This window comes from Limulus polyphemus, unplaced genomic scaffold, assembly GCF_000517525.1.
Source record: "Limulus polyphemus unplaced genomic scaffold, Limulus_polyphemus-2.1.2 Scaffold5474, whole genome shotgun sequence".
In the NCBI taxonomy this organism is placed as follows: Eukaryota; Metazoa; Arthropoda; class Merostomata; order Xiphosura; family Limulidae; genus Limulus; species Limulus polyphemus.
Window position 1 is genome coordinate 33,643 of NW_013671084.1, and position 14,911 is coordinate 48,553.

Here is a 14,911-nt window from a genome sequence, read left to right on the forward strand (position 1 = left end):
TGGAAGAGAAAATAATAATTTCACCAAAACTGTTGAATGTTGATGACCAAGTTGTTGCTCTGAATGGAGATAACAATTTTTTTAAACAAATATATATACTTTATTTATAAACCCAAGCAAGTTACAGATGTTTTGGGTGTACTAGTAGAGTGATGTAATATTTTTTTTTTCCTTTCTAAAATGTATATTTGAAGACCATACTCTGAATTTTCCAAGAAACATTTTAGTATATATATAATCCGATACATCAGATATCTGTTCTCGGAGCAGGGGGTCAAGTCGACTATCTTTTCACGTGTGCTTTGTTGCTTTCAGGAATATCGTATTAAGGTGGTGTTGCATAAACAGTCTACTGACACAAGAGGTAATTTATTAGTTCATTTTCAGCAGGGTTCTACTTTAGTCTACTTAAATACAGAAAATAAATGTGAAATGTTTAGCAGATCAAACTCGTAAGAGAAGTACTTTGAAACTTCGTGATCAATAATAAAAAAAGGCTTCTTTATTTATAATTTTACAACTTGTCTTTTCATTATACTTTCGGGACTTGTCTACAGGCTGAAGACTCAATTATATCATTAAATAACTGATAATATATAGTTTTACTGAAAACAAGTGTTTGAAATGTATTTAAGAGGTTTTAAAGATTACACAAAAGAAATATGAGATTTTTGGGATGAAAAATAGTATCTTTAATCATAACACAAGTATCACTTTCACTAGGACTAGTAACGCTATATATTCACAAACAAATCTTTAGTAAAAATACTTCATTAAAAAATTTGATTTTTGGTGCACAAAAGACATGTAATGTTTACTAAAGTTATATCAAATTTTGTAAAGATGCACATACTGAATTAAAAGTATAATTAAATAGTATAAAACCTTAAAGCGTGCAAATGTGTATATGAACCCGTGTATATTATACCAAGCCCACTATGAAAGGGTTAATTAAATAATACATGGAAGGACACAGAATTGGGTCCATGAGGGAAAACAATAATAAAAAGGGTCTTTGGTGGCAAGAAGGTTGAGAACCACTGCTTATACAGTTCTAATGATGTCCACTACATATGGGGAAACATGTACCATGTTGTCATCAAAACTGTACTAATCAATTAATGAGCCCATTGATCAACTATTTAGCAAATACCGCTAATCGATCAACTCTGTTTGTGAAATTGAATTGCACTATGGGATATCTTGCTGGTATGCACGTCGATCTTTAGAATGATGGTTTTGTCACATATTGTTAACTAAAGTTCTACATGTCATTAATTAATATTTCAGTACAATTCAACACTACCAACAGTTACAGTGAAGAAACGAATGCAACTTTCATCCCTCAGCTAAAAGTTTTAATTATGAATTAACAAAAGTACTCACAATTTCTAGCCAGTAAGCATCTAAGTCTGAAGAACGCTGATTTCTATTGAGGTTTATTAACCATCTTCCACCTTTTTTATTTCTTTCATCTTCCCACATAGGTTTAATCCCATACTAAAAGAGAAAACATGGGTTCCTTGAAACTTCAATAAATCAACTTCCAAAATGATTTAGTTAGACACTAAAAACTAACAAGTAAAAGAATAACAACATTAAAGGTATTTTGTTAACAACATGAGATTTGGTAATATTATCCTTTTAGCATTAACAACTACAAATTACCACAAAAAGCTGTATTATAAATTGCTAACAAGTTCTTCCCTCTTTTGATGGATTAGCAACAATACTTCAACATTATTCCAGGTGGAGACAATGTTACCCATTCATGCACTCAGAAAGTGCATGCTAAGCCAGTGATGTGTATTTGTATTCTTGTAATAAAACATAGCAACAGCAAATATATGAAACCTACCAAAATCTCAATTTGAAGGGGATAAAATCTGCCTCAAGAGTTAGCAAGTACTAAGAATTAGCTCTTGGGCAGATGAAGCTTCCTTCATTTGCTACCAAAACAGATTTTAATTCAACTATAATGAGAAGTTATATAATGAAGTTAATTTGCATGGGAGTCTGCTAATATTAATAAACTAAAAAGGAACAACCACTAATAGTTCAGTGAACAAATATTCATATTAAGAACTTTGAGTCACAAAATGTAAAAAATAAAATCTATAGATTTAATACAGGTAAAAACAAATATTTAAAAGTTCTGATGATACAACATGTCCAATACAAGGAATAACCCTCATGTAACGATAAGTTCTATCACAACTGTATGATGGAAATACTTCTGTAGACAATCATTAAGGTCAGACAGAAGGTTATAACATACTCATGAGTGAGCACAACTTAAAATGGCTTGAGATTTTGTATTGGGCACAAGAGCTTCATTAAGGGCAGAAGAAGCAAATTCCTAAAAACTGAAACAAAAATCATTTTGAATAATAACAATATGCATTTGGTAATGAAACACATTACCCTATAACATCATAATCTGTAGTGAGAGAGAAAGAAAAAAATTCCAGAACTGAACAACTAGTAGACTTTTGGTTGAAAAAAGTAAATGATATAACTTGACTTTTTAGGTGATTAAATACACCACCCCAAACTACACGATCACTTAAGAACATGACAAAAGTAATTTTTCTACTATTAATGCACTGCTTAAAAAAAAAAAGAAAATTTAAACTTACAATCTGAATAGCATCGTATACACATACAGACTGACTGGACAAGTCAGATATTAAGATTCAAGTATAGCTGTTCAGAGGGAGGGCAACCAGTCAGCTACAACAAGGGCTTTGCCAGGCTCTTTAAACCAAATAAAAATTTACTGTCACTTTAATATTTAATAGCATCATGGCTCAAACCTAGGATCTTTTGACCTGCAGTCCAATACAATAGCCACTGGACCACGATGAGCATAAACATTTCAATTTCATGTCTTCATAAACACACATCTTGTATGAACTGAACTAATTTTTTCAGTCGTTCTCAACTTACTAAATTACCAATTTTTACCTGCTTTAAACTGTTCACAGTAAAATAAGCAATTTACAGCATAAATGTTCAAGGAATTTGGCAAATCAATAAATCACCTGACAAGTGCCTAATGCGAAACGATTCAGTTTCAGTGTTTACGATTAATTGTCAGATGTGTAAACATGCACTCTCTCTCTGTGTCTATGTGAGAATGATATGTATACATTATGGATCACATACCAAAAACAAGGATATGAGTTACACAATCAAAGTCATTTATCAATGACCAAAAAACTAGAGACCTTCCAGTGAAGGAAAGACAAAGAAGACTGAATCCTTAACTGTTTTTTTTTTCTTCCCAAAACTAAGTTATACTTTTGTAATAATTTCCTTTGAAAAACTGAAACCAATACCAATTGTTAACTTCAATAAAACTGAACTGTAGGTTAGAATCCATGGTTAATTGTAGGCTAAGTCAAACAAGTGCTTCATTTTACTACGATGGTTACACCTACAAGGATTCTGGAAGAAATAACATCAAGTGTTCCTAAACAACAATGCTCTTCAGGTAAAGAAATGTGTTATAACCTATTTTCCACAAATAGAACAAAAACAAACAACAACACAGATTAGGTAATCTTAGGTGGAAAAAAACTAAGAACTGGAAATAAGAACATGTATAATGTGAAAATGTTTTGTAAATAATTATTAGAGAAAATACAAAAATGAAGGTGTGTATTGCACTAGTATAAATGAATTAGTGAGAAATATTGTTCCAAGTATTCTGTATTACTCCCTAGAATTCAGCCAAGTTGTTTGGTTGCCAATTTATCTTCTCAGTTTCCACAAAAGCTTATACAGCCTTAATAACATTCATATTGGGACATTGTTCAGGCCAAGCCATAAATGTAAGTATTATTAGAGCCTCTTTTTTATCCTTCCAGGTATCATTTTACCACCAGTTCACTGGAATGATGGTGGATAAGAATCTATATGTACCAGTATGCAGTCAGGGTGCCATCTATTTTTTTTTTTTTTTTTTTAAAACTCCTATAACATTGACTGATACGCAACCCACACTTATATTGGTATCCCAGAATGCTTCACTGTAAACACTGGCCACGATGCTATTATTTTCCCTGCCAATGAATGACATCATTGAATATTGCCAAACAACTTGAATTTGGATGTACTATAATTTGAATAAACTATAATTTTGTGCCTTATAAGTAATTAGGTTCTCTTTCCATCAACTTCAAATAACCCACAAGTTACTATGTTTTTGGTCTTTACATTAATCATAAGGTATTAACTAAGTTGTAATTCCATTCTTTTACCAGTGTTTAAATGCTTTTACTTACAGAACCACTGGCTTGCCAGCTACTATTATGCACTTTTTACTCCTTTTTTCATAGTTTGCTTTCAATTTCATTTAAAAATCTAAACTAGTTTATAACATAATTTACAATGCAATACTCTTCAATCAATCATTTTCCACATTCACACTAAGTTAAAGGCAATATGATGTTAAAATATCAAACAATAAAAGTGTATTCTCTAAATACTGGAAGCTCAACTTAGTTAATGGTTATTCTAGAACAAAATTTAGATTTAGTTTCTATTAAACTTTGGCATTGAAAAATATATTTATATTACTTGTATGAATTGCTTTTTTTTTTTTTTTTTTAGATGTTCAGAAAGATGTAATTCAACCCAAGCTACTGATCATCTCCAGTTTTGTATAAACACTTTATCAGTATTATACAATTTAAAAGAATCTTTCAATATTGTCGGAGGGAAAGCGATTTCACACGAGGAATTAGTTTTCAAAATTGCTTGTTTAAAATATTAGAAGTAAAACTGTTTTAGACCAGTTAATTTATGAACAAAGAAATCTCAGTAAAGTGTTATTGTACTGTCATGACATGCCATGAAAATGTAAAAAACATCTCAAAGTATCTATTGTATGAATTATATCTTAGTTTTTTTTGGGGGAAAGATGAACATACAATGTATTAAAATATATAAAACCTTTCATAATTCATAAACAAAGTAATTTTCACCTTGATCACCAATATCTAAAATATATTTAATGTAATATATGAATTATACTTTCTTACCTTAAACAACGCATAATCACATCCCATTCTTAACTTGCTAGCCACCTCTATGTGATTATATAACCTGTAACAAAAAAATCACAAGTGTACAGAAAGTATTATATCTGAAATGTAACATTAAAATCAACCACAGATAAAACTTGATTTTATAAAAAAAAAAGCTAGAGTTAATACATCAGAGGATATAAGTTTAATTTCTTTTTACGCTTTCAATGTTTCTCTAGACATTTTCAACCCATTTCAAAGTTTAGGCTTATATGCAGGGTAAATAAAGTGGTTTTATCAAAAAGTGATTAAAAGGAGCTCCTGCAGGGAAGAACAAAGGAATCTAACGGAAAGTTTAGAAGAACTTAGGAACAAACCACAGAAGTCTGAGAATCTTCCTAAAGTTTCTTTAGATATTACTTTTGTGTGTGAAAAATGCTTACATGATATATTACAGTGTTTTAAAGTTACAGAAGTTTTTTTTCTATGACGAGACATTGGGTATGTCTAGCAGGTACTGAGCACATGTAATTAACTATAACAAAATAAAAAATTACATACACTAAATGCTCAAACCTTCCACAATCGGGTGCATTTTGTTGCATAGGTACGATCGCCGACATATAATTACTATAAGTAATAAACCTCTGTTTTTCATGGTTCAGATCAAGCTTGTTTGCATGAAATTTTCAGTTGTGATAAAAAGAGAAACAGTTAAACAATACAACTAAAGAAGTATGAAAAATTCCATAGCACACCTTACTCAAATAAAAACTTTTTAGTGTTCATATACAAATTAAAAATCTTACGCCCAAAAATCTTCAACTGTGTCAAAGGAAGTAATTTCCAATAGATTCTCCTCCCAAGCCTTGCTCTTGTCATTCATGTAAAACCAAAGGCTCCACCTGTTTTGAAGAGGGTGTTTGATTAACATTTCAGGACTCAGATTCTCACCTTCTGCTGTTTGTTCCACCTCCTGGCTGGTGGATTGATCTCCCTATGAAATAATAATAATAATCTTATCTTTCTAAAATCAACATCAAAAACACACCAATCCACACAGCAATTACAAATTAGAAAAACTCTTTGTTACTAAATGGTCAAAGTCATTAATGTTAATGAATTAGCATTTTGTTGAAAATACTGATTTGTACATATAAATACAACTCATGTTAACATGAAATTCTTTACTTTATATATCATGTTCAAAGTATAAGCTACGATTCTTTGAAGGACAAAATAATCAATTCAATTTAATTCAAAATACACAATACAAATAATATAAAACATGGAAAAGAAAAATGATCCTCAAGATTTCTCAATTGTGGATTCTCAATAAATATATTATTGAACCATAAATAAATCATTAATGTTTCCTTTACAAAAATATTTACATTATGACCTATTTTTATTTTTTTTCATATAATGCATAAACTTTAAATAATACTCTCTGGTCCTTCTATATTAGCTATCCATTTCTTTAATGCTAACATACAAAGTTTTTAATTTTTATTCTAAACAGTGATCTAATTTCCTTTGGAATATTATCATATAATTTTGGTGCTCGATACAAATAACTTTTTCTAAATATTTCCTTGCTTACTTTAGGAAGTTTTTAAGTTCCCATGTACTTCAGCTCTTGTTTCAAATATTAATTTTATTTTTTCCTAATTTTGAATATCTTTAACTAAATCTATTTAGTATTTTACAATTATATAATTTTCACAATGGTAGTATATTTAAATTTTTAAAATGTAATTTAGTACGGTCATGTTGTGATAATGATAATATGCATCTTATAATATTCTTTTGTAACTGTATTATACCTCTTACGTTTGTCAGGTAGGTAACACCCCAATAGGTGATACCATATTATATAATTAAATCAAACCAAGCACAATAAATATTTCATTTCATTCTTAGATAAATATTTTTTATGTATAATAAAATCTTCTGCCGATATCTTTAATTTTTTTCTCCATTATTTTTATGTGTTCTTTCCAATTTAATCTATGATCTAATATTATTCCAACACACACACTTGACACTTTGACTTTTGTATAATTTAATTATTATTCATATCTTTTTTAACAGATAAATGTTTGCAAATACAATTCTCATAAATTATTGGCTCATTTAAAATTATTCGACTAGATTTTTTTTTAGAGAAAATCTCATGTAGACCATTTTATTTACATTTAACATAATATTTATTAAACCACTTCCTTATGTATTTTAAATCATTGTTAATTTTTTTATGAGCTCATTATCAAAATTTCCATTATAAATTAATACCAAATCATCTGATGGTTCAAAAAAGAAAAAAAGTTCACACATGACAAAAAATAAATATTAATAGAGCTGGGTGATTAGTAGAATTTGATAATCAATTGAAAGTCGGGCCCATTAATCAATTACATTCAACTAATTATTCTCATTAGACTTGGACAGTTGAATAGTTAAAACAATAATATTTATCAGAAACACTAATATTGATTAGTTGAATGAAAGATGCATACGTTACTTAAACTTGTTGATAACATTAATTTGTTACTGGCTGTGAACAACATGCTGCTGCTTTACAAAATGTTTCAGACCATTTGTGAGTTTTACAAATAAGTGGTAGATGGCTTTTGATTATAACAAATACAAAGTAATGAAAATAACCCTAATATGGAAGATAATCATGGTGTCCTGGTTGATCAGTATTTTACATCATCCAAGCAGTGTGCTGTTGCTAGTGGTAGGGCAAATAGGATTTTAGGTTGTATCTACAGAAATATTGAATACAAGTCTAAAGAGGTTATAATTTCATCGTAGAGGTCATTGGTTAGACCACATTTGGAATATTGTGTTCAGTCTTGGGTTACTTACCTTAGGAAGGACACTGAACTGTTAGAAAGAGTTCAGAGGTGGGGTACTAGGTTTATTCGTGGGTTGGAAAGGTTGTCATACAAGGACAGTTTCAGAATTCTGAAATTATCTTCTTTTGAAAAAGGACGAGTTAAAATGGATCTGACCGAGTTGTTTCATATCGTTAAGGGAATTGGTAGTGTTAATGAATCACCTTTTTTTCATACTTAATGGTAAGAATGGTAGGATTAGTGAACCCAAATAAAACTTTTTGCAGGGTAAGAGTCATCTTCAATTAAGACAGTTTTATTTTTTTCCAACAGAGTAATTAGCTTTTGAAAGGGTTGTCTTCAGATGTGGTGAAAGCAATAATTTTAAGGGAAGGCTTGAAAAATATTTGAATAATGGATGACAATTTTTTTCCAAAAAGTTTAGTTTCATGGGTGGGACTACCTAGATGGACCAACAAGCATGTAAGCATGTTTTTCATTGTCAACAATTATTTGGATCAAATATTTACTTTCAATCAATCTTTTTTTTTTAGAATTACATTAGATACATATCCATGTCATTAACTTTTTTTTTAAAGTTAAAAGCCTAAATGCACCTGTTACACATCTGTAGAATTGACATATTTTTTACATTCAAACATTATACGACAAATATTACTTTTAATTTGACACCTGTCTTGATCTGTTATAACTTTTGAAATTGATTGTAGGGTACCTTTGCTAATTCTGATCAAGAATTCATGGCAAGCTATTTGTGTGTTAGAAAAGGTAATGTATAAAAAGACTAACCAACATATTCATTACCCGACAATATATAAATGACACAGCATGGAACTTCAATAAGTGCAGCAGTTAAAACAGTTTATAATTGCTGTGATATTATACATCGTAACATAAAATGTCAAGTTCAAAGGTGTGGTCCCAATTTTAAAACAAATATGTAATGCAAGATAATTACATACTCAAATATCAATGGTAAGGCCTTATATTCTAATTGTTGGCATCACTCAACAAGGAATACACATCTTAAATTTAATATTATGCTGAATTATTTTTCATAAAAGTAACAAAGAAATACACTCAATTCAATAAATCTAACCTAAAATTAAAAATAACTTACACTGAAACACTATTTTAAGTATTTCACATTTGAAATAATTATAACTAGGATTTTATGGAGTGCACTTGTTTCCGAATTCCAACAAAGTACGAACCTCAAAAGCAAAATATATTATATTTTTTGTTTAAATCAACGTGAAATATGGCTAGCGTACACAAACCTAGTTTTCACATCTGAAGCCTAACGTTACTTTACGAAAATGTTAACGTGTCGTTAACAGTTAAGCTAAGCAGGTCACACCCGGTCAACGGGCAAAGCAAGGCCTATCTGAAGATAAACCAATATTTTTTTCAGACAACCAGCTTACTATATTCCGCAGAAAATGTTCAATAATATTTAAACAAGGAAATTAGCAACACATATTTAAACAAATTTTTTTAAGTGATCCTAATTTCTGTAGATACCTTACCTCACTCATTCCTTCTTTCTCAGCCGCCATAGTAGCATATGCCATAAGGACCTATTCTCTTTACTCCAGTTGCAACCCACGATATATCTGTACTACCTATACCAAGTAACAAGCGCCATCTACTTCAAAAAATACAACATAAATTTACTATCTTGAATGCGTAAACATGAAAGATTATACCGAACATAGTTACAAGATATTTCTCAGAGTTAATTAAAGATACGTTACGATGTTTGTTAAAAACAATCTGATTAGAAAATGTTGTGGAGTCTCCTCACAAGAAATCTCAAGTAATAACTAACTGTGGGAAAATATCACAAAGTAGGATGTAGATCACTTTACCTGCATAACACATGTTTTTATTGTTTGTTGTAAAGCAGCGTTTCTCAACCAGGGGCGGGCTCGCTGCCTCCCGAAACTGTTATGTACAACGAAAAACTATTTCGATTTATACATAAATATTCTATCTGTTTTTCTTTTGTTTGTTTTCGTGAAATCCCACGGACCGATAGTTCAGCAACACCGTTGTAAGCACAAAAATACACAACGGGTTTTCTTAATTAATAATTAGAATGATCATGCGATTGAATGAGCGTAGCAGCTTCCTTCTTTTCAAACCACTAGGTCAATTTTATGATGCGAGGGAATTACTCCCATAATGTAGTTGACCGATGAGAACTCTAACCAGCATACCCTATACTCATTAGTCTTTTGCACCAATTTACCTGGGAAGGAATTTGAATCTACGAGCTACGAAAGAGTTCTATTTCCTCTGAGAAGCACAACAATCACAAGCAAGGCAAAACTTTTATATCTACGTTAAGCATTGCTACGTATAAGGTTAACTGTGGTAAAACTGACCGGGAAGGCACTATTGGAAGTACGTTTCAAGTATATACAAAATAGTCTTTACACACTAAGTTATGTCTAATTATACAATTTACAATTACATTGATTTGGTTTGTATGGAAATTGTTGTGTAAAATTAGTTATAACAGTGAGAACCTAATCACACTTATTAACGAAAATATTATAAATTTCAACGTATTCTTATGACTTAAAACATTTAATTATAAACACAATATCATAAAATTAATTTAAAGCGAGTTCTAAATGTCAAGTTTCAACTTTACTGCCTTTAAATTTAATGTAGAACCATCCATAAAATATGTTAATACCATGACTTTCGATCACAGCTAGCTATCTATTTAGTTAAAACGCTATACAATGGGATAGCTGTCTCTGCACGCCGCAAGTATCGAAGTCCTCTTCATAGAGTTATAAGTCTTCAGAGTTATCACTAAGTCACCGGGGTGGGGGCAAGTTGGATAGAATACAGAGGTGGGCTATTAATCGAATGGACCGACCCTATGTTGGAGAATTGGAGAATGTTGGCTTTAAATCCGAATTCACTATGTACACACTTTACGAAATGTGATAAGCTTTTATTAAAATGTGCAGTCTGTCGTACACAAAAAAATCAGATGTGTTACAAAAGTATTTGTACTCAAGATGTGTTTGTGAATTGACAACGTCAGTCTGATTCAGAATCTGACAAGTCGGAATGAAAGATGGTGTTCATGTAAAGAATAAAAATACTTTTGTTCATCGTGCCATTTTGCATATTATATTTTCATAACCTTTAGAACCCCCGTTATGCATATTTATAGGTTTTTCTGTGTATTGTATTTGTACTTACTCTCTTCTACTATGAACTGTCGCTAAACGTAAGTTATTTAAATATATACCGGTCTAAATAACATTCTGGTCTGTATGAATGGTGAAATGTTTCACTGACTTAAATATGCAAGTTAGTGAATTTGAAATAATACATTTTTTTAAATATAAACTATAATATGGAACATCGTTCTTTACCGTTGCACAGATCACAGGTTGAGAACTACGGAGGTTATAATATGGAACATCGTTCTTTACCGTTGCACAGATCACAGGTTGAGAACTACGGGGGTTATAATATGGAACATCGTTCCTTACCGTTGCACCGATCACAGGTTGAGAACTACGGGGGTTATAATATGGAACATTGTTCTTTACCGTTGCACAGATCACAGGTTGAGAACTACGGGGGTAGAAGGTTTGGTTTGAATTTCGAGCAAAGCTACACGAGGGCTATCTGCAATAACCATCCCTACCTTAGCATTGAAAGACTAGAGGAAAGACAGCTAGTCATCTCCACCCACCGCCAACTCTTGGGCTACTCTTTTACCCACGAATAGTGGGATTGACCGTCACATTATAATGCCCCCACGGCTGAAAGGTTTAAGGAAAGTTTCATTGAACAGGGTGTATTAAATAGATTATAAGAGAAGCAAGTTCAGATGGGGAGGAGGGGGGGGGTGTAGTGGTCGAATACTGAAAACAAGAAAGTTCAACCATCTGTGAAACCTAACCATCCTTGGTTTGGCATGTTTGGTGGGACGTGGATTCGAACCCGCGATCTAACCACCTGGATGTAGAAGGGCATCAGAAAATTTTAAATCATTTAGAAGTAAATAAAATGATATGTTTAAAGTTTAAAAAAATTCTATTAGTTACGGTAAAGTTTGAGAACTTGTGAAAAATTAAAGAAACAGTTTAAAAGTAAGAAGTAATTCAAAATAAAATAGTATTATTCCGCTTAGAAGTGATGTTAGCTTGCAAAAAAAAAAAGGTTAAAAATAATCCAAAATTAATTTAACTAATTGCAAGATATGTTAAATTAGAAACTATATATAAGTAAGGTACTCCCAATACTCTATTTGGACAAGTATTAGACTAAATACCCACTAGATAATATTCATGAAGGACCATTGGAATGTTAAATGGCATTGAAACTGATGCAACATTTTGCACCTTGAGTCGCTACAGATCGCCAGAATCCATAATTGGATAAGTCAGGGATTTAGTGGATCCTTTCTCATTATCCTGGTTAGTAGCTTATACGATCACCTAAGCCTAAATAATAATTAATAACTAATTTTTATTACTAGATTCTAATTACTAATTAATTTATATCCCACGTTTCAGCTGCTGATCTGGAAAATCCGGAAAAGGATTGTGTTTGTGGCAGTAATTCCTTTCTGGACCTTCATAAAAAATGTTAGTGTATAATCAATTGGTACATGGTATTATACCCCCTTAGGGCTTGAATAAACAAGAGGGATATATACCCCCTTAGGGCTTGAATAAACAAGAGGGATATATACCCCCTTAGGGCTTGAATAAACAAGAGGGATATCCAGGTTTTTTAATCTTTCTTTATCTCATGTGTGGTTCGTATCATATTATTTTCGTATTATTCCATTTAACTATATGGTTTTTCTCTGCCATGTTGGACTATTGTAGATAGATCGGTTTTACAGAATCTTGTATACCTATCATGTTCCTGAATTTTAACTTTTGTTGGCTTATTTGTTTCTCTAATGTATTCACAAAAGATGTTGTAAATGCTGTCTTTGCTTTCTGTTCGATCTTTAGATAGTTTCTTCTGTATTATATGCAATCGTATAGTGTTATGACTTCCCAATATTTTAAGGTATTTACATGTTATCTGCTTTTTTTTTTTACTTATGGTAAGATGTCTGTTTGTTTATAGTTTTCTTTCTGTTTAGACTCGGGGTTTAATAATGTTAAAGCAGAAACTACTCTCGCTCTCTCCGAAATTGCTAAAACTATTTCATAATTCATAATACTTAATGTTGGATACCTTACAAGTATTCTTTGAAAGAGAATGTCGTTAAAACCAACTCATGCCGTAGATAATAACTTCTAGAGTTGAATTAGCACATGTCTTCGATCGGATTATTTAGTATGTTTCAAATTAGAAAATTTTTAAATTTTATAAACATGAAATACATATTATTGGATAGTGATATGCGTGGTCGTTGTATAACACAGCAAAGATGAAATTTAGCCAGAACGGACTTCCGTCTCTTGAGGATTCAAATAATTAGCGTTTTCAGTCTTCTAATTTAAATTTCAAAAAGGGTCACAAAAGAAAGTGCCATCTTTTTTTTAGAATCTCCCATTTAGTCTCTGTATCACAGAACCACGACTTGGTTGTGTCATTCACTTGATCTTGTGTGACTCAAAGTTCTCAAGGAAAGTAGCATTAAAGGTAAATACAGAAACCGAATATCAGTTGAAAAGAACTTCATTTTGTGCTTCACAAATATTACTCTACGAATAGAACAGTTTTGTTCATCCAAACTTAGGGCATTTGCAGCGACGTAACTTTGTTTTAAACAACTGTTTAACAATTTAACTTTTAGTGTTACAGTTATAATATAACATAGGTAGGTGACGGGAAGGACGCGAGTACGAAGGTCGAGAAAAAGAGGGTCATGATAAACAAAATTTTGAGAAACCGTTTCTGCTTGAACTAAGCCACAAATTAATTCAAGGTGAAGAGGCCATAGGTTCCCTATTCGCTCTATAGATGGCAGCAGCAGAAGCACTAGCTTCCAATGCTGACATCCATCCAGAGTGAAACAACTGAACATATTATCCTTAGATGGTAGTGAAAACAAGACAAAATCTGCCCGCGACATAAAATGAAATGTTGAAATTAGTTTGATAAAATCTGGGGATCACAGTTGTGGAAGAACAAAGGCAGATAGAAAATCGTTGGAAAGAATACAGTAACTAATCAACTATGGTAAGGAACGCTTCAATCAATTCCTATTTGCACGTGGACTAGTTACTTTTGAACCACGCCTTTAAAGCAGTAGACAATATATCCTCACAGATAATATATCCTCACAGACAAGATCAATCATATAAAGCATTCAGGGTCATATCTATAAGAAAAAAACAATGTGGTAAACTAAATGAGAAACACCTAATTTTTCTAAACAAAAGTTAAAGTATAATATAGTCTTATTGTTAATAGCAAAGTTACGCCATGCATTAGTTGTGTGCCCGGCATGGCCAGGTGGTTAGGGTACTCGACTCGCAATCTGCGGTCGCGGGTTCGAGTCCCCGTCACACCAAACATGCTCGCCCTTTCAGCCGTGGGGGCGTTATAATGTGACGGTCAATCCCACTATTCGTTGGTAAAAGAGTAGCCCAAAAAGTTGGCGGTGGGTGGTGATGACTAGCTGCCTTCCCTCTAGTCTTACACTGCTAAATTAGGGACGGCTAGCGCAGATAGCCCTCGTGTAGCTTTGCGCGAAATTCAAAACAAACAAACAAACAAGCATTAGTTGTACTACGTCTACCACGAGTATCTAAACCCGGTTTTTTGAGGTGTGAGCCCTCAGACTTACCGCTGAGCCTCTGGTGGGCAAGTATAAAAAGTGTAGAAAGGACTTAGATATTGTTTAGGCTAGTCCAAAAACCAATTTATTTTTCGGAATTTTTTTCTTATTTGATTGTACCGATCATTCGATTTTCATATATATACAGGGTGTCCCAAACAAATGTATACACATTTTGAGTGATTATAAATAGAATGTTTATTAAGATATGTTTGAGTTTTATAATC

At 31.9% G+C, this 14,911-nt stretch overlaps 1 protein-coding gene across 1 annotated transcript in view; it reads right to left on the bottom strand.

Annotated features, from left to right (window-relative positions):
• LOC106472623 (eukaryotic translation initiation factor 4E-like) overlaps positions 1-9,543 on the bottom strand; it is a 13,320-nt gene extending 3,777 nt beyond the window's left edge. The window contains exons 1-4 of the mRNA XM_013933273.2: positions 9,427-9,543; positions 5,843-6,030; positions 5,049-5,112; positions 1,383-1,500 (exon numbers count right to left, since the gene is read on the bottom strand). Of these exons, the coding sequence (XP_013788727.1) occupies positions 1,383-1,500; positions 5,049-5,112; positions 5,843-6,030; positions 9,427-9,471 (415 nt within the window). The 5' untranslated portion in view covers positions 9,472-9,543. The remainder of the gene's footprint in view (positions 1-1,382; positions 1,501-5,048; positions 5,113-5,842; positions 6,031-9,426) is intronic.
• Between the last annotated feature and the right edge of the window lie 5,368 nt (positions 9,544-14,911).